The sequence below is a fragment of the Prionailurus viverrinus genome, chromosome B2 (assembly GCF_022837055.1).
Source record: "Prionailurus viverrinus isolate Anna chromosome B2, UM_Priviv_1.0, whole genome shotgun sequence".
Lineage (NCBI taxonomy): Eukaryota > Metazoa > Chordata > Mammalia > Carnivora > Felidae > Prionailurus > Prionailurus viverrinus.
The window spans coordinates 11,290,090-11,309,433 of record NC_062565.1 but is presented as its reverse complement, the minus strand read 5'-3'; the positions used below and the strand labels follow the sequence as shown (position 1 = coordinate 11,309,433).

Sequence of the window (19,344 nt, the reverse complement as noted above, 5' to 3'; positions counted from 1 at the left end):
TCCTGATCTGAAAGTTTGTTCTCAAGGAGTGATGAGAGCTGTGATTGGTAGTAAGAAGACCAATTCTTAGATGTTCACATCTTTTACTTTTTATAAATATTTATTTTTAAATTTATTTTTTAAATCTTTTTTTAATGTTTGTTTATTTTTGAGAGAGAGAGAGAGAGAGATAGAGAGAGAGTGAGAGACAGAGTACAAGCAGGGGAAGAGCAGAGACAGAGGGAGACACAGAATCCGAAACAGGTTCCAGGCCCTGAGCTGTCAGCACAGGGCCCGATGTGGGGCTCAAACTCATGAACTGTGAGATCGTGACCTAAGCCAAAGTCAGAGGCTTAACTGACTGAGCCACCCAGGCGCCCCTTAAATTTATTTTTAGAAGTAATCTCTATACCCAAGGTGGGGCTCGAACTCACGATCAAAGATCAAGAGTTGCATGCTCCCTCAACAAAGCCAGCCAGGGGCCCTCCTATCTTTTAATTTTTCAAAAAGAGAACAGAAGATTTAGTAAGGGGGGGATTTAATGGACAAAAACGATCGTGAGGACAACTTTTAATTTAAATAAAGAAAAAAAAAAGGCTTTCAAAGAACTGTTTAATTATGCCTGTGTATGGGGGCGATTTTATAGTAACGAAAGTAGATCAGGCCAGGCAGCCATGCCAAATACCCGACATAACATAACTGGGGCCAGATATAAAATCCACCTAAAGTAAATGAGTAAGATAGCATTCATACATGTGCTTATAAATAAAATTATTATTAATCAACACAAAACCAATATAGTATTTTAAGTCTAGTAAAAAGGATGCAAATGTGACGGGAAGGGTGCAGACATAAGGTCAAGGCAAGGAGTTCTGTCACATTCACCGACTGCCTTAGTTCTTCATGAACCAATCTTCATTAAATACCGCTTCAGCTCGGCTTGTCTTACCTGGTAACTGTCCAGCCCTCTCTGCAGCTTGGTGGACCGGGCAGTGACACAGCCAATGGACACAGACAAGATGGCTTCCACCATGAGCGGCAGTGTCCCTGAATGCTGCACCGGTTTCACTGTGACTTGTACCCTCCGGGAATGGCCCTGCAGAGGTCGGGGGTGGGATGGGAGGGGCGCGACGCAGCAGTGGGCACCAGGGATGGGAACGGTGAGGGATGGAGGGAAGAGGAACAGGAACACAGAGGCAGATAATTAGAAAACTCCCAGAAACGGTGTGTTACGAGTGGGACGAAAAAGGACACACGAAACAGACAAAAACAAGGCGGGTACCTGTCTGAGTTGAAAGATGCCCCCTGTGTTGACATCTTTGGCCTGGTGGAGTTCCACTGCGGCGTATTCCCCTAGCTCGTTCAATTCCAATATGGAAATCCACATTTCTACTCTTCGAGTTACCTCATTCCACCTGCAAAATCACATTCCCATGAACAACGGTGTCACTGCCCAGGGACATTGTGAGTAACAGGAAAAGAGTCACCATCCACTGAGCACTTTCTATGGGCTGGGCACTGTACTATGTATGTCATATAGATTTTCTTTTTTTCTTTTTAGTTTTATTTATTTATTTTGAGAAAGAGAGAGAGCATGAGCAGGGGAGGGGCAGAGAGAGAGAATCCCAAGCAGGCTCCTGACGCGGGGCTCGAACTCATGAACAGTGAGATCATGACTTGAGCTGAAATCAGGATTCGGATGCTTAACCAGCTGTGCCACCCAGGCACCCCCAAGGCTGGTTTTATTTCCCCAGGTAGGAACGCAGCTGTTTTAGTCCTGTTTCTCAAAAGGATTTGCCTTTCCCCACATTGAATGTCTTCAATGACTGCTAGTCCCTTTTATCGTTCCCATTTCACAGAGGAAGACACAGGCCTGGGGACCCCTCCTCTTAGCCTCCGTGTTAGTGCCAGCCTTGACCCTGCACCCAGCTCAGCCAAGTACAAACCTGTCATGCAACGTTCTTGTCTTCGCATGAAGAGAGTCGACTTCCCAGATGGAGCTGCCGTTCCCAGCACAGCGGTGGCCCCACACCTCAATGGCCAGGGCTCCATCTGACAGGAACTCCAGGAGCTCTTCTGTCACGGTCACCACGTAGTCCTGGGATAAGCGGAAGCAAGGAAAGAGTGACAAGGATCACGCATAAAGCAATTGGGTGAAATTTCCATTTTGCCTTTTAGCCTCATAGAGATTCACTTTGGAGGCTGTTAGTCTGATCCCAACCTTAAAACCACCTGTGCGGTTTTCAAGAACCAGAACATTAGTTCTGGAAGGGGCAGGAAAAGGTGATTTAATGCAATTTCTTTCTTTAGGCAATGCGGACACTGGAGAAAGCAACCTGTCCCATGTCATAGAGCTTGTGAGATGCAGAAGTGAATCCTTGCTTCCTTACACCGGGTTCATTCTGGGTTCTGAAGGACCACTTGATCTCCTGCTGCCTTGGACTAATCAGCACATCATAAAAAAAGAACATCTGATTGCTCCTTGCGATGGCGTGGGAGACTAAGAACAGAATTAAATTTCGTATGATTATTTTCATGGGTCTGTGCTCTTGCTCTCAAACTCTCCTGCTCTGATTCCTCATCATAAAATGCAGACAGAGGAGCGTGAGGGCATGAATGCCGAGTGGGCTGAGAGGTAGATCACCCTGAACGCTGTGGCAGGCAAGGGACAAAGCCATGCTTCTTTCCAGCAACAACTCAGTGAAATCTCAGGTGAAGACAACCCTGTGGCTCTACTTTCTAGAAAGACCTGTGCTATACTAACTTAATGTTCTACTACTTACCTTCTTATCTAGTTTATTTGGAGACAGAACCAGAATTTTAGAAGGAAAACAAACTAACGATCAATTAGTACAATCTACACATTTTATTTTTTTTTTCAAACATAGATTTCCTTTCTTTCTTTTTCTTTTTTTAAGAGACAGACAGAGAGAGAGAGAGAGAGAGAGAGAGAATACATGTGTGCGTGAGTGAGGGAGGGGCAGAAGGAGAGAGAGAGACACAGCAAGAATCCCAAGCAGGATCCATGCTCAGTGTGGAACCCAACTTGCAGCTCGATCCCATGACTCTAGGATCATCACCTGGGCTGAAATAAAGAGTCAGACGCTCAACCAACTGAGCCACTTAGGCACCCCAACCTACACATTTTATTTATGAAAAAAACCCTAAGGTCACGCAGTGAATCCAAGGTCCCTGAGACTAGTGTTTCTCAAACCAGTTGTTAACCAGAATGTACTTAAAATTCAGGTTTCATACTCCTACATGAATAGCTTTGTGGATCCAAACAAAGATGGGGAATATTTAAGAGTATTCAGACACAAATAACAAAAAAAATAATTAATATGGGTTTTCAGAAACAGACTTGGGTGAATACAGGTGGAAAAAAAAGTGGGCCATTTATTTTCAGAAAAAGAAAGACCTGACAGTCTTTACTTATGTGAAATTTGATAGGTATAGAACCAGAAAGAAAACGCACAATTTCCAAAGGAAGGGGTTTGGAGTATTTGTTAAGGATTGTGCAAGGAAAAACAAAATTACACAGAAGAGAGTCTGTCTGTCAAAAACAATCTGTTGGCAGTCTGATGTGAAAGCCAGGAAGGGTAGGTGATGGTCACAAGATGGGAATAGCCAACAGACACCAAAAATTCACCTTGTCCATTTACATTTTCTTTAAAAACTCATATGCCACATTGGAAATGCTATGCTTAAAACACTATGCCATTAAAAAAACAAAAACAAAAGGCTATTCCATATTCAAAAGAATTAAAATATCTACAGCAACTTGCATGTTGAGAAGTTCACATAAATTAAAATAATGAAGTGGGAGGCATCTGGGTGGCTCAGTTAGTTAAGCGTCTGACTCTTAATCTCAGCTCAGGTCTTGATCTCTGGGTTGTGAGATTAAGCCCTGCACTGGGCTCCATGCTGGGTGTAAAGCCTACTTAAAAAATAAATAAAAATGAAACAAAATTAAATTAAAAGGTGCAATTCTGCAACATGTATAATATGACCACAGTTTTTGTAAAAAACTTTTTAAAGAAGTTATGCGTGCGTGATGGTAAGAGTGTATCTATGCCTGTTTTTGTGTGAACATGCATTGACCACACACATATAAAAGTTGTAGGGCACAGGGTGTAAGATTTCAGGTAGAGGCCTTTCAGATTTTATTTTAAATACTTTTAAATTATTGGAATTTGTACCGAAATACATTTTGAGGTTAAAAAGCCCAAGACACATATTACATTTACTAAACATTCTTACAGGGAAACTTCTACGTATTGAACTGCACCCAGGTCCATTGCCTCCCGTGTAGCTCGTTTCCTCATGGTGCCCATACCTTACAGTGAGAGAACGTCACAGTGTACTGGGCGTCCCTGGACTGGGGGGAAGGCACCTCGGGGTCCACCACTGGGGCAGCCACTGTGGATTCACACTGGTCCCAGAATGTGTATTGACAGAAGACAAAATTTGAGAGGCTTAAGGGCAGCCCGGTTGCCTCTTTAATTTTTACCTGAAGAGATAAAAAAAAAAAAAAAAAAAAAAAGGCAATATAACTCCCATAAAGAAACATTAAACTGTGCATTGCTTCAAATGTAAGAGCTCTTCAAATTTAAGAGCTACATAAATCAGTTATCCATTTGGTATCTGAAAATATCTGGCATCCTTTCATCAAGGGTTCCGCCTACAACAAATCCGTACCAGAGTACCACAACTACCGTGTGTAAACCTGGCAAAGGCACACACCTCCAACATTTTCCTAGTGACCGAGTTTTTGATGCAGCCTTTATTGGAAAAGCAGGATTCACTGAACAATACATACCCCCCGCATGCCAGATACACATGGACTTTTATTTTTTAATGTTCTTAAGTTTATTTATTTATTTTGAGGGAGAGGGGGAGGGGCAGAGAGGGAGAGAGAGAAACCCACGCAGGCTCCGAGCTGTCAGCGTAGAGCCCAACGTGGGGCTCAATCCCACCAACCGTGAGATCATGACCTAAGCCGAAATCCAGAGTCGGATGCTTAACGGACTGAGCCACCCAGGTGCCGCCAATACACATGGACTTTTCAAATCTCATCAAGCGTCACCAGAAAGGGTGCTATACTTCTGGAGAAAGTACTGCCCACCGTTGTATTTACGGTTAGGAAGGTTAACATTTACGATGCTCTATGAAAAACAGAACTGTTTGGCATGAACAAGGTCATTCCTCTGCACCCGTCCATCTCATTGTCCCCTTACCCGGCAAGTCAGCTTCTTGACTCGGTGAACAGTCTCCCCGCTGATGTCCGTGACCTCGAGGCTCCCACCTTCGCTGGAGTTCTCAGAAGAGTCGTCCTCCACCACGCGCTCCGGGACGGCCCCTGTAATTCGCATGACTTCCACATGGAGGCGCCCTGCAACCTGCGGCAGGAACCAGAGCGCCTGCGGGTTAATAGGCATCCAGCGGGGAACCTGACCTTGGACAGAGAGCACGCAGCCACCTCCCGGGTGAGCAGGTGAGCGGCCCCGCCCCTACTGCCATGGGAAACTCACCCCTTCCACGGCCGGTCCAGTCCATCTCTCACCCCCTGCAGTCACCCTGCCTGACTCTGAGCCAAATTTGCTTCTCTGCCACTTGCCTTCTGAAGTCATCTTCACTCTTATCCTTTACAGGCAGCACAGGAACAGAGTAAAGACATCTATCATATCCTACCTGGAGTCGTCTATTTTCCATGTTCGTATATTCGTTCATCTGATCTAATCCCTGCCCAGTTGGAATACCGAAACAAGTAGTAGAGATACACGTGGGGGTTGTTATGAGACAACTTCACCCAGAAATCGGCTGCATGCCCCGAACTGTGCTACTAAGCACTGCATTTATCGCAATAAGTCAAAAGACGTGGTCACCAGGCTCACGGAGCGTCTGCTCTCTTCAATGGGTGGGTAACTCACACTGGAGCAGGGGGAGTGAGACCTATCCCAGGAGGAACCACAAAGGCTTACAATTTCTTCAACATCCTGGTGGTTCTCTGGAGAGGTGCTAGTTTAGTGGTGCCTCTCTTACACTTGTTGGCACAGAACTGAATTAAAGGACAAGAATTTGCTCCCTCAGAGTGCTACAACTAGCCCAAGTTATGTTTCATGACACAGGTCAAGGCTGCAATGGTTGGAGTCATGAAGGGGACAGTGCTGCCATCGTCTTAAATCATGAGGCTCCACTGTAAAAGTAGCACGGACCCAACCTCCACACAGCAACTGGCACTGGCACCAAGCACCTGAGAGAAATTAGCTGATGGCGTTGGACAAGTGAGACCAATATGGAGGAATCCGTTAGAGGAGGGAGAAAGGGGAAATGGGAGAAATCAGCTCGAAGGTAAGGTGGGTTCTCAAGCTTTTTTTCAATATTTTTTGAGAATCAACACATTTTTATTTATTTTTTTAAGTTTATTTATTTACAACTTGCTCCCAAGTTCTATCTGGTGAAGACCACATAGGGACCGAGAAGGAACTCGGATGTATCACAAAGGTAAGAGATTAAAAGAGAGATGAACATGGCAACAGAGTGGAAGCTGGTTTCCAAAAGATTTCTAATTTGATTAAAACAAAAATCAAAAAAACTTGTGAACCATAAATTTAAAAAATGGGTATGAATATCTTTTAAAACCATGATTTAATCTTTAGAGTTTCTATTGATATTAGTAGAGAAGAAAGAGTATGATCCTGACTATTCACCCTAGATCTGCCTCAAGAGCATCACTTAAATCAGATACACACACACACACACACACACACACACACACACACACACACACAAACACACACACTCCCACTTGGGTCAATTTCCTCCCAGGCTGGCTTGTCCTTACCTCCCCCTGCTGGCTGATGATAGGAACTGCATACTGAAGTTTCACATCATAGAAGAGACACTCCAAGAACACATTAGCCACGCCAATTAGGTTGTGATTCTCTTGGGCTTCATAGAAAGGGTCACCTCGTTTCCCATAGAGACGCTTTGCCTGATGGGTAGGGTAGGCAGGTGGGGAGCCAGTAAGAAACAAAATATCAACTTGAATAATATTATTTAAAACTAGCACCTAAAAATGATTTAAGAAGAAAGCATTTATCCAGAGAAATTAAAAAGAAGTAAAAATTACAATCATGTCACATAAATAAAAGTGGCATATGGGAGGGGCTCTTGCTCAATTACACCCTCGTCTTCCCTATCACACCCCACATATAGCCTTTTTCATTGCATTCCCTGTGCTTTGTCTCATTTCCTTCACCGAGTCGTCTTTTCCATTACTAGCATCCAAAAAATGGATTGTGCTTTCTAAAATTATTCTTCGTAATCTCCCCAGCCATTATCACAGCTAGGGGAGCCAGAACATATGCTAATGAATACAAAAATCCAACCTGGCTCCATCCGTGTGCATTTGTCACAACACTGACAAAACAGCACGGACTTACTTTGTTCCATTTCATATCACCTGGAATGTAGCAAAAATGCAGCCAAATAAGAACATGTTATGTGTTCTCTTCATTTAGTTTCTGTCCGTGTGGGGATCACATGTTTTATGACTGATCCAACATCTAACTTAGAAGTTTTTTCAAGATCACTTCTACATTCCTTTACTTCCCCCACCCTGCCGTGCCTTTTTTAAAAGTAGGCTCCATGCTGGGCATGGAGCCCAACACAGGGTTCAAACTCATGATCCTGAGATCAAGAGTTGGAGGCTTAACTGACTGAGCCATGCAGGTGTCCCAACATTACTTTTCTAATATCGATGTCCAAAGCTTGACTACAGAAATTCACCGCCATGCGTGTGTGCGTTCTGATGGTGAAATCACCTACGCTCTGTGCTTTCAACATGGCCCAATCTCCTTTCCATTTTGTCTCTTTTACCTCAGGAATTTTTTCCTTCCATTCTTGATAAAGGTCTCTCATATCAATTAATTTATTCTCCAGCTTCTCGATGGTCCAAACTTGGGTGCTCTTTCCTTTCCTCCGCACTTGGATAGCTGGCTCACTCACGATTGCTCCTCTCTGCAGAATGAAGGAAACAAAAAGAACAAATCAAATGAAACCAAATGAAGTCTTGTTATGACTTCTTAGATTGTTACAACAATATATATTATTAGAAAGCAGCAAGTGTGAAGAAAACATACACAGAAAGAAGATGAAATTCTACCAGAGAGGGAATATTCTGGCTTATTTTCCATTTTCTATAGGTATACCCGTGCATGTTTTTTTTTTTTTTATCATAATCAGAACCAAACAAAACTAAATTTCCTATCCTGATCCTCCCTCCTCAGTTTTTATCTTATGTTCACCTTCTTGTGCTATTAAATATTCTTCATAGACACAATTTTTAATGGAAACATAGAAATCTATTTTATGGATGCACACTGGTTTGATCAATTATTCTATTGTTCGACATCATGACTATTTTAAATTTTTGCTATTATAAAGGCCATTATGATAAGCATCCTTGTATAAAAAGCACATGATCTTTATGAAATTTTTTTTAACGTTTATTTATTTTTGAGAGGGGGGAGGGGCAGAAAACATAAGTGGGTTCTTTTCTGATAGCAGCAAGCCTAATGTGTGGCTCAAACTCATGAACTGTGAGATCATGACCTGAGCAGAAGTCAAATGCTTAACTGACTGAGCCACCCAGGTGCCCCTCTTTATGAATATTTCTATGACTATGGACTTAGCATAAATTTCTCAAAGAACTGCTTGGCCAAAGTACTAAAATGCAGAAAGAGTAATGAAATCCTTCCTGACTCGTTTCTAGCTTGCTTGCCAGGGGAAACATAAATGGATGCAAAATTATTGTCTTTTGAAGTTTCTCCTTAAAAGAAATATTCTTCGAGTTGAAATGACAGGAAACCTCCCAAAGGCTGCAAAGAGTCATTCTGTGCACAGAAAAAAGGTATTATACAAGCCTTCCTTTCTTCTTTTAAATTTTTTTTAATGTTTATTTATTTTTGAGAGAGACAGAGACAGAATGCGAGTGGGTTAGGGGCAGAGACAGAGGGAGATACAGAATCCGAAGCAGGCTCCAGGTCCCAAGCTGTCAGCACAGAGCCCGACGTGGGGCTCGAACTCACGAGCTGTGAGATCATAACCTGAGCCCAAGTCAGACGCTCAACCAACTGAGCCACCCAGATACCCCAACAAGCCTTCCTTTCTTGTAGAATCCTTTCTGAAATTGGCACCTATCCCCCCATTCCAGAAGGGGGCATTTACATGACAGAGAAAAGAGGAATTACTTATATATATTTCTAGTTTTAACACATCTAAGGGCATATTTACTCGAGAGGGGGGGTCTATAGAGGAAATTTTTTAAAAAATTTTTACTGTTGAAGTAGAGTTGACATACAATGTTATATTAGTAGATAGGAAGTCTTAAAAAGAATAAATACTCCGGCTCATATCAGCATCTCCTCACAGATTTTTTTTTTTAAATTTTTTTAACGTTTATTTATTTTTGAGACAGAGCATGAACGGGGGAGGGTCAGAGAGAGAGGGAGACACAGAATCCGAGGCAGGGTCCAGGCTCTGAGCAGTCAGCACAGAGCCCGACACGGGGCTCGAACTCATGGACCACGAGATCATGACCTGAGCCGACGTCGGATGCTTAACCGACTGAGCCACCCAGGCGCCCCTCACAGATGTTCTTTAGGGTGTCAGGTTTGTCTGCTGTCTTATAGTACATACTGTTGTACATTTTACTCTCTCTCTCTTTTTTTTTTGAAGCACTCTTACCTTTCTGTTGGCACTGAGGTTTGCAGCAGGGATCTGCAGAGTCACCTGGTAGTCAGTGAGCTTGCTCATTTCCTCAGCTAAGAAGTTTGCCTCCCTTACCAAGGTATTGGCTTTCACAAGCTGCTCGCGAAGTTTTGCCAAGCTTTGGCGGAAGAGCTCATCCCTGTGGGGCAGCAGAAAAGGAAATGAGAAACTCCGAAAAGAAAAGGAAACCAATTCTGCTTCTAAGTGAGTCGTGTTCTTAGAAAGTGGTAGGCAACTCCTTCCAGCCAATATTTTTCAACCATTTTTTTTTTCCTGTTGGTAACGGCTGATGAGGAGCAAATACGTAGAGGGACTTAACTAAAAACCATGTTTTAAATCCCCTAACATCTGAAAACTTCTATTTTAATATGCTGTTGCCAAAAGACCAATAAAGGAATCCTTTAGGGAAAAGAACTGATTACGACTTTTTGTGCGCTTCTGGGGCTGGTGGGGAGGGGAATGGGGCAGGAGACAGAAATCTGGAGTCCATAAGGAGAAAGTGTTTCACATGATTTCTTCAGTTGGTAAAAGGCAAGAAGCGGGACTTCTGTGCTGGCAGGAATTCTTTCAAGTCCACACAATAGCACTTCCTGATAAGACCTTCTCCAACGTTCTGACGCTGAATAGGACATTATTATGTGCCATTACATGCCCTCTCAGTCCCCACATCTTTTGCCTCCGTAGATGTGTTGTATTTACAATTTCTCATTTATTTGTGTAATTATTTGACTGATGTCTGTGTCCCCTATGGAGCTGCAGGCACCCCAGGGGGAGAACTGTGTGGTCAGGTGCACGGCCCATTGTGGGAAACCCCAGAAGTACCCACTGAATGAAAGGAAGAGTTCTGGTTCCACAGGTGGGTTCAAAGGTAATCCAGACTAGCAGAATGCTTATCTACCTTCTCTTTTCTACCATTTATACACCCCCTGCCCTTACTTCATAGGAAAATGGGGAGCTTGGAATACCCAGTCTCTACCCCTTTCTCATCACCTCAAAAGTGACACTGAGGCACCTGCAAAGATGTTAATCTGAAGTTACCCTAACACGTATGGCACACCGATCCTGTCTGTCTGGTTCTCCTAGGTGATATCATTTTTTTTCAGTTCCCTGGACTTGACTCTTTTTCAGCCAGCTCAGCCTTTTCTCTTTTCTACAACATCCAGAAAAAAAGCCTTCTGTGGATTTTTCCTTTTAAATATCCCCTAAATCTCCTATTGCTTTCATAACCCCTGGTAGCCTCAAAGCCCCCAGGCTCTTTCTCTGACACCACCAGTCACACAAACCTCTGCCTGTCTCAGGCCAGCCCTCAGTTCAAAACCTCCTCTCCCTGCTTGGGATAAATCTGCAGGCACCTGTGTGCCCTACCGGACAGCTTTGGACTTCGCTCTCCCTACTCCTATACAACTCACCTCTCGGAGCAAACAAAACAGCTCTCATGCAATCCGCAAAACACCTTCCTCTTCTCCACGGTTTCTCATTTGTTTGTGCCCGCGTGCCCATCCAAATGCTTCCCGCCTTCTGTCTGCCCGTCCAGTGTCCACCCTTCAAACTCGCCTGAAGTCCTTCATCCTCCATGAAGTTGCGGCAGAAGCCCCACGGCATGGGGGTCCCACCCTCTACTAACCACCACCTCCCTTACTGTGCTTCCTGCCCAAGCACACACACACTTATCACTTCAGTAATTTCACACAGTCAATACTCGCAAAGCACCTACCAAAGACACCACTGTTCTAGGCACTGGGAACACTTCAATGAATGAAGCTGATTTCCTGCTCCTGGAAGTTATTTTCAGATGAGGGATCAATGACAGAGGGATAATTATGTGGTTGAAACACTTCCTATTGTTGGATAAAACTGTTTTTTAACGGACTATTGTGATGTAATTTTCACATATTTATATCTTGCTCTATGATACATTGCAAGTTTGCAGAAAGAGTAACTACATCTCTGGTTTTCTTTGTAATTCTCACTAGCTCTTAAATATACTTGATTTTCAGCCCCACAACCTTTACTTAGGTATGAGTCCTTTGATATTTCACAAGCCATCAACACTTATTTAGGTAAGAGTCCCAGCTTCTAATATAACAGCCCATCATTAACAACATCTTAATTTTATCCAGTGACCCTGGTGAAATCCATATTGTAGCATTCTCATCTCCTTGAATGACAGCTCCAAATATCATCCTTGCTACTCTCCTTCCTTTTAAGAATTAGAGCCTCAAAGAGAATCTGGAATTGAGTGGAAAAAGAATTTTTAACACTTGACGGAAAAAAATACAATCATTAAAAACAATGGTTAAGCATCCGACGTTGGCTCAGGTCATGATCTCATGGTTCATGAGTTCGAGCCCCATGCAAGGCTCTATGCTGACAGCTCAGAGCCTGGAGCCTGCTTCAGATTCTGTGTTTCCCTCTCTTTCTTCTTTTAAATTTTTTTATTAAAAAATTTTTTTTTAAATGTTTATTTTTGAGACAGAGAGAGACAGAGCGTGAGCAGGGGAGGGGCAGAGAGAGAGGGAGACAGAATCCAAAGCAGGCTCCAGGCTCTGAGCTGTCAGCGCAGAGCCCGATGCGAGGCTTGAACTCACGAACCATGAGATCATGACCTGAGCCAAAGTCAGACGCTTCACCAACTGAGCCACCCAGGCACCCCTGTTTCCCTCTCTTTCTGCCCCTCCTCTGTTCATGCTCTGTCTCTCTCTCTCTCAAAAATAAATAAGCATTATAAAATATTTTTAAAACAAAACAAAAATCTACCTTTTCTGTTGCATCTTTCTGTTTTTGTCTTTTACAATCTTCAGTACACAAGAAGTAAGTAGGGAGAAAGGGTATCAGTCGGTCCAGTCACACCAATTATCTTCAAGCTCGCTGTTATTAAAGTCACCAGTTCACAGTAAAGGTGGAAAAGGCAACTCTTCAGAAAAAGCATTATCTGATAACCTTTGTCTCTTTTACCCAGGCACAGTAAAAGATAAAGATAATGTGTTACAAGTAGGATAAATCTTCATACTTTGGTATCCAGACAGATGAGCAGAAAGCTCCTGGGGAAAACGTAACTGACTCTTTTCTCTTACTTTAGAACGATCAAGTGCGTTACCGCAGCAAGCCTGTTGTGCAGGCTAGGGCTCCCTTTTCTCCCTCTTCTTCTTCTTCCCTGAATGTGGCTCAGGTTTAAGCATCTCATTGCTTGTGAGAGATGCAGTGTGGCTGAAAGAATGAGAGTACCGGCCCAGGAGTCGTGGCTTTGATCCCGCAGTCGTAAGTTACCAGCTGAATGACTTTGGGTGAATGATTCAACCTCTCAGCCTGGTTCCTCATGTGTGAAGTGGCGTAAAAATGATAAAATATAGTAGCGGTTGTGAAGATGAGATGGACACATGTAAAGCACTTAGTGCCTGGCACCTGGTAAATGCTCTGCAAACGTCAGGTGCTACTTTCATTACTAAGATTATTGTAACAACATACGAGTTAGTAATGGGACTCATAGACCTGGGTTCAGATGCTGGCCTTTTCAGGGGCCAGGTGGGTTACTGAGGAGGATATGTAAACTGAGTGCCCTATCTTGAGGACAGAGATAATTGTTCCCGCTGCACACTGCTGCTGGGAGTGCTAAATCAGCATCACGCCTAGACTGCAGTGAGAACACAACAGAACTCAGCAATAATTTACTATCCTCACGGGTGATGTTTCCTCCACCACTACCTCAGTTCCGAGATAAATATTGTTTTTATTTAAAAGCATTTTTTAATGTTTATTTATTTTTGAGAGACAGAAACAGAGCGCAAGCAGGGGAGGGGCAGAGAAAGGGGCAGAGAGAGCCTGAAGCAGGCTCCAGGCTCTGAGCTGTCGTGGGCTCAAACCCACGAACCACGAGATCATGACCTAGGCTGAAGTCGGATGTTCAACTGACTGAGCCACTCAGGTGTCCCTGATATAAATATTTTTAAGTCACAAATTTTGAAAATTCACATTTAGATTTCTTAATATCATAGTTGTATTTAAAGAGACTCCAAAGTAAGGGAAATTTAAAATAAGAAATGGTTTTATGCTAAAGAACAATCCCAACTTTCTCTACTTCAATATCTAACAACGGTATTCTTTTTTTTTTAATGCTTATATATTTTTTTAAGTTGTACTTATTTGTTTTGAGAGAGAGAAGGAGTGCAAGCGGAGAGGGGCAGAGACAGAGGGAGAGAGAGAGAATCCCAAGCAGGCTCTGTATTGTCAGTGAGGAGCCTGATGGGGGGCTCGAACCCATGAACCAGGAGATGGTGATCTGAGCCAAAATCAAGAGTTGGACGCTTAACTGACTGAGCCACCCAGGAGCCCCCGCAACAATGGTACTGTAACCTGGTGCCATTTTTATCGAAGGGTAAGGGGGGAGGGATGGTCTTTAATGACTAACATCCCAGTAAGCATACCGAGGATGGACAGCATCTCTGACAGGAAAAGGCGATTGCTAATGACCAGACACAGGACTAAGATTTCCTTCCTTGCTTAGGTCTGTCCTCACCTTCACATGCCTCGCCCAAAGCTCCAAGGCCCTGGAGCCGGGCCTCTGGGTCACCGGGGTCCCATTCTTACCTCTCCTCTGCCCACTGGGTCACCTTCTGCTGAGCCGTCTGGTTGCTGTAGGCCAGGCGGTCGGGGCCGCTGCTCTGGGGCTGGCGCTCCGGGGACAGCTGCTGGCGGAGCCGCTCCAGCTCCCGCTCGTACATGAGCCGCTGCTCCTCCAGGGCGCTCCGTTTTTCTTCCAGGTACTGTTTCTCCAGGACCTGAACCACATTTTGCACTGGATCTGGTGAGCCAAGAGACAAGGCAAGGTGTCTTCGGGGGTGGCTACGACAGGGCAGCCCGCCAGGTGCCTCTTCAGGCAGGAACCATCTCCTGGCTCGGAAGCTAGTCTTTGCAGATGCCTTCTCGGAGCGGCCTGAGGGGCATCCTCCCACCCACCTTTTAATTAACATTTCAGATAAATGTCCTGCGTGTAAACATTCCCCACATCTACTGCGTTTCTTCAATTTGATGAGCTCACGTTTACATGGATCATTAATCCACTCTAAGCAGGTGGTAGAGGGAACGGGCTTCGACCCACTGAGAAAAATTTCATGAAACTTGAGACGGCTTCCAAGAGAGAGCCACACAGGATTTCATTTTTATGGTAGTCCATTTCTATGCCCATTTAGTTCTGATTTTAACCACAAATCTTATGACTCCTGAATTTCTATAATGTGGCGGAAGGGGGCGGATCTTGTAGATCATTGAACGTGTTTGAAAATATTGAGTATATGGTCTGGCCATTTCTCAGGTGCTGATATTCAAGAAGGCAATTCATCTCCAAAAAAAGAAAAGAAAAGGAGAAAGAAGGGGGAGGGGAAGGGGGGTTCACTCGCAAAACTCAAAGGCTCTTTTTTACTTTCTGTTTTTGGAGATCGAGAGATCAGCAACATACACGTGGTGAATAAGTATAGATAGATATACGTTGTTCAAAGGCCACGACCATGGGTAGCAGTGGCTGTGGTGTAGGTAGGGCTCCCTGGCTGTGGCAGGACGTTAGCTTGGTAATGACCACTGACCTGGATGCTGTGGAGAAAGATGAAGGCACTGACCATATGTCCAAAGGAGAAAGTTACGGGCGTCTCTAAGTGAGTGGACTCTAGGGAAACAACAGGTCAGACTATCTGGATGGCAAGTAAGAAAACCACCAACACGGTGAATATGTCCGTCAAGTACACGAGATGTGGAGGAGATGTGTTCCTATTCCTAGACTGGCCTGGAGTTCATACCCTTGCCTGTCATTCAAATTGTGACATTCATGTTATATTCCCACTTCTTGACTCTCAGTTTAACTTCCAAGGTGAAGAGTGGGAAATGAGGATAACAAGAGGGTATAAAAATACCACCCAATGATGGCTACTGATGGACTTTTCTAGAAGACTCTATCAATTTGTGAAATAAACATGTAAGTTATACTCATTTTCTATATGAACAGTAAGATAGTATGTTAGCTTAACAAATAAGGTTAAGTTATATAAAACAAAAAGTAGAAAGCAATTAAAAAATCACTAGCTATACAGAGCACAGGTGAGTTGTTTTAATAAAAATAACCACATGGCAATAATAATTCTGCTAGCTACCAGCTACAACTCAGGGAGAGGCATTACATGCATCATCTCGTGAACGCCTTGCAACAAACTAAGGGTGGATAACATTCCCATTTTATTTATTTATTTATTTATTTATTTATTTATTTATTTATTTATTTATTTATTTATTTTTATTTTTGGGACAGAGAGAGACAGAGCATGAACGGGGGAGGGGCAGAGAGAGAGGGAGACACAGAATCGGGAACAGGCTCCAGGCTCTGAGCCATCAGCCCAGAGCCTGACGCGGGGGTCGAACTCACGGACCGCAAGATCGTGACCTGGCTGAAGTTGGATGCTTAACCGACTGCGCCACCCAGGCGCCCCAACATTCCCATTTTAAAGATGCTGACCTAAGATCAGAGCTAATGAGTGACAGAGCCAGGTTTTGAACTCAGAGCAGAGCGAACTATCTGGGAGGAGGACATCAAGTTAGTAATTGACTGATACAGTATTCTTATCTCCAATGTTTTGCTCAGAACTTGTACTCTGCTTAAGAGTAGACATTAAAAAAAAAATACTGTTCTTTGCTTATATAAAATTCTAAAATTCAGCATTTTTTCAGAGTAGAATGATTTTCTTCAAGAGTCCTGAATATGGGGTCCCTAAAATACATTACTTGAAAATCTGATGAAAATGAACTCTTAAAAATACCACACTCTTTTTCTTTTTTTAATATTTGTTTTTTGAGGGGGCGGAAGGGGGGGCAGAGAGAAGGGGGACAGAGGATCTGAAGTGGGCTCTGTGCCAACAGCAGAGGGCCCGACGCAGGGCTCGAACTCACAAACTGAGAGATCACAACATAAGCCAAAGTCACAGACTCAACTGACTGAGCCACCCAGGTGCTCCCCAAAATACCAAACTCTTAAAGACAGACCATGGAAAGGGAAGACCGTTCCCATAGAGTAGAATATCTACGTATTCCAAAGCATCTGAACTTCTGACCTTGTCCTGTAATTTATTAAAAACACATGAATAATATGGTAAAGAAGAAGTCTGAAGAAGTTTTAAATGTAAGGGTTAGAAAAGTTCTCTCAGAATTTTTAATAAATGTACTTCTCAAACAGTACATGTTTTTTCTCTTTCAGGCTCTAGGTTTTTCTCTTTCAGGCTCTAGGTTTAAAATTTAGGTCCATTCATTTATACTTACATGGAGCCTGATTTCCAAGAGAATCTTTTCTATGAATCTTTTCTAGAGACAGAACACTGGAAAACACAATGTTTTAGAACATTCTAGGATTTTTGCTAAAAGACACTAGATAAGGTATTTAATCCTCATTTCTCCTTGTTAGTCAGAGATGTGTAGAAATATACATGGTCCCAAATGGCTGAAGTGGAGGGGATCTCCCCTTGAGGTCCTGTGCTAATGAAGGGGCCATGTGACCAAGGTTGCTTTAAACTGCTTTATCAGCTGCCATGACGTAACACCCTACTATTCACCAGGCTTCATCACTGGCCACAAACCAACCAGGAGATACAGAAGAGAGAGCAACTCAAAGCATCTATCCCCAGTAAGGCCTGCCCCAGGACTCTGGGACAGGCCATGCTATCCAGGGCCAAGGCAGAGATACAGGAGCTGATGTTTCTGTCTGTCTACCTTTTCTTTTTTAAACCTCTGACCTCAACCCAAGTCTGGAAATACCTTTCTCTTAGACATATTCGATAACATCATCTTTTCAAATTAATTAACCAGTTTCAAGCCTTTATCACCATACAGAATATTTTTAAAATAGATTATCCTAATCAGCAAGTCAACCTGACTCTATGATATGGCCTAGGACAGAAGCCAAAGACTACTTGGCCTATTCTCAACCAAGCAATCAACCATCAAAACATTGCCTACGGTTTTATTTTATCCCTTATCATTTTCTTTCTCTTGAATGAAGGGTTTTAAAACTCAGGGAGCCTGGTGCCTAAGGCCACGATACCAAAGAGGTGGGTGTTTTAGGAAGAGACAAATGATAGCATTTATTATGGCATAGCGTGTTCTCTCTTCTTCATTAGTTTATTCTTTACCTGGTATGTTAACTATGTAATGTGTTCAAACTTATTTATCTGTCCCAAGAACAGAAAAGAGAGGGTGTCAATAGTTAGAGGCTGGAAGGCATTTATGTGATAGATGGTATTCATTCACACCAAGATGCCCAATGCACTAAATTGAAGGGAAGTAGATCCTTTGGGGGAAAAAGCTCCCAAGAAACAAAAACTAACCTTTTACTCCCAGATGGAATAAATTCAATGACTCTTCACCAGCCCCTTCACTGCTCTTTACTTTAGAGCTACCATGACTCTGTGAAGACAGATGAGTGCCTGATTCTTATTCTGAACCCTGGGGAAGAACCCATTATTGTCCACAGATACGAGGTTTGCTTCTACTCTTAATTCCAATGAATTGTTTTAGGTCATTATTTATTTTAGAAATTTGAAAATACATCATTCTACGCTTAATGCAGGTAAATCTCCACCCGCAAGTACAATGTCCTGAACAGCTCTGCTGTCAACAGTCATAAAGACATTAGTCATCGTACCAATGATACCAATCGCACTTTTGTGCTGTTGGATGTATAAGGGACAGAATGGCTACTAGATTTTAACCAATGGGAAGGCAATGGAGTTGGGACCTGGGGAGGAAGGGGTCGCAGTTTAAAAAGGCACATTCCTCAGTCAGGAATGCCTCAGAATGCTTCCGTCAGGCAAAAAACTTCAGCTTCTTCCCAATCGTGTTAGTTGGAGTTTTGCCAAAGCAGGCAGCACAAGCATCAGTCAGCAGCACTGCTAAAACCCGGTCAAGCTCCCCCATGCTAACGTCACAATCAGTGAAAACCTCTTTCCCAGTGTTTGTGAAGGAGCTTCGTCTGAAACCACATGAGAGGGAAGAGAATCTTCAAATACGACCACCAGGGGGACGACCACCAGGCAGACAGGCTTATTATCGGGAAACTACCTAGCGGTAGAGGTGAATTGCGTGAATACCATTGGGTCACCAGCATTTCAGCACTGAGTCAGGGCACGTCCTGTGTGCCCCATAGGCAAGCTCCCCTTACCCGTGGAATTGGGTGAAGTGTGGGGAGGGGGAAACACTATTTTTAAGTAGATAAAATCAACACTGGAGAACAAGGTTTGGTCTGAATACAAATGGATAACTCATGTTAATACCATGAGGCAGGTCACTGGTGACTAATTGGTTTGGCTAAGAGGATTGGAGGAATTAACAAATACTTACTAAATACTCATCTGTTATTCAGGGGTTTACTATAAATATGATAGGAAGGTAGTGATTGAATACAATTAGAAATCTACGATGTGGGACAACAGAGGATTCCACTGCTACCCCCAGGATACTCTGCAGTTAGAGAACAGAGACATCCAGAACTCTGTAATCTCATGTAGAGAAATAAGGCTCTTCCAATGGGTGTTCCTGCACCTGGAGTGGAGCCCACACCCTCCT

The 19,344-nt window shown here is 43.3% G+C and overlaps 1 protein-coding gene across 6 annotated transcripts in view; it reads right to left on the bottom strand.

Annotated features, from left to right (window-relative positions):
• KIF13A (kinesin family member 13A) overlaps window positions 1-19,344 on the bottom strand; it is a 217,401-nt gene that overhangs the window by 34,549 nt on the left and 163,508 nt on the right. For all 6 annotated transcript variants that reach the window (XM_047860259.1, XM_047860257.1, XM_047860260.1 and 3 more), the window contains exons 17-25: window positions 14,338-14,551; window positions 9,730-9,892; window positions 7,861-8,001; window positions 6,824-6,973; window positions 5,217-5,378; window positions 4,316-4,489; window positions 1,926-2,077; window positions 1,262-1,394; window positions 929-1,075 (exon numbers count right to left, since the gene is read on the bottom strand). In XM_047860259.1, the coding sequence (XP_047716215.1) occupies window positions 929-1,075; window positions 1,262-1,394; window positions 1,926-2,077; window positions 4,316-4,489; window positions 5,217-5,378; window positions 6,824-6,973; window positions 7,861-8,001; window positions 9,730-9,892; window positions 14,338-14,551 (1,436 nt within the window). The remainder of the gene's footprint in view (window positions 1-928; window positions 1,076-1,261; window positions 1,395-1,925; window positions 2,078-4,315; window positions 4,490-5,216; window positions 5,379-6,823; window positions 6,974-7,860; window positions 8,002-9,729; window positions 9,893-14,337; window positions 14,552-19,344) is intronic.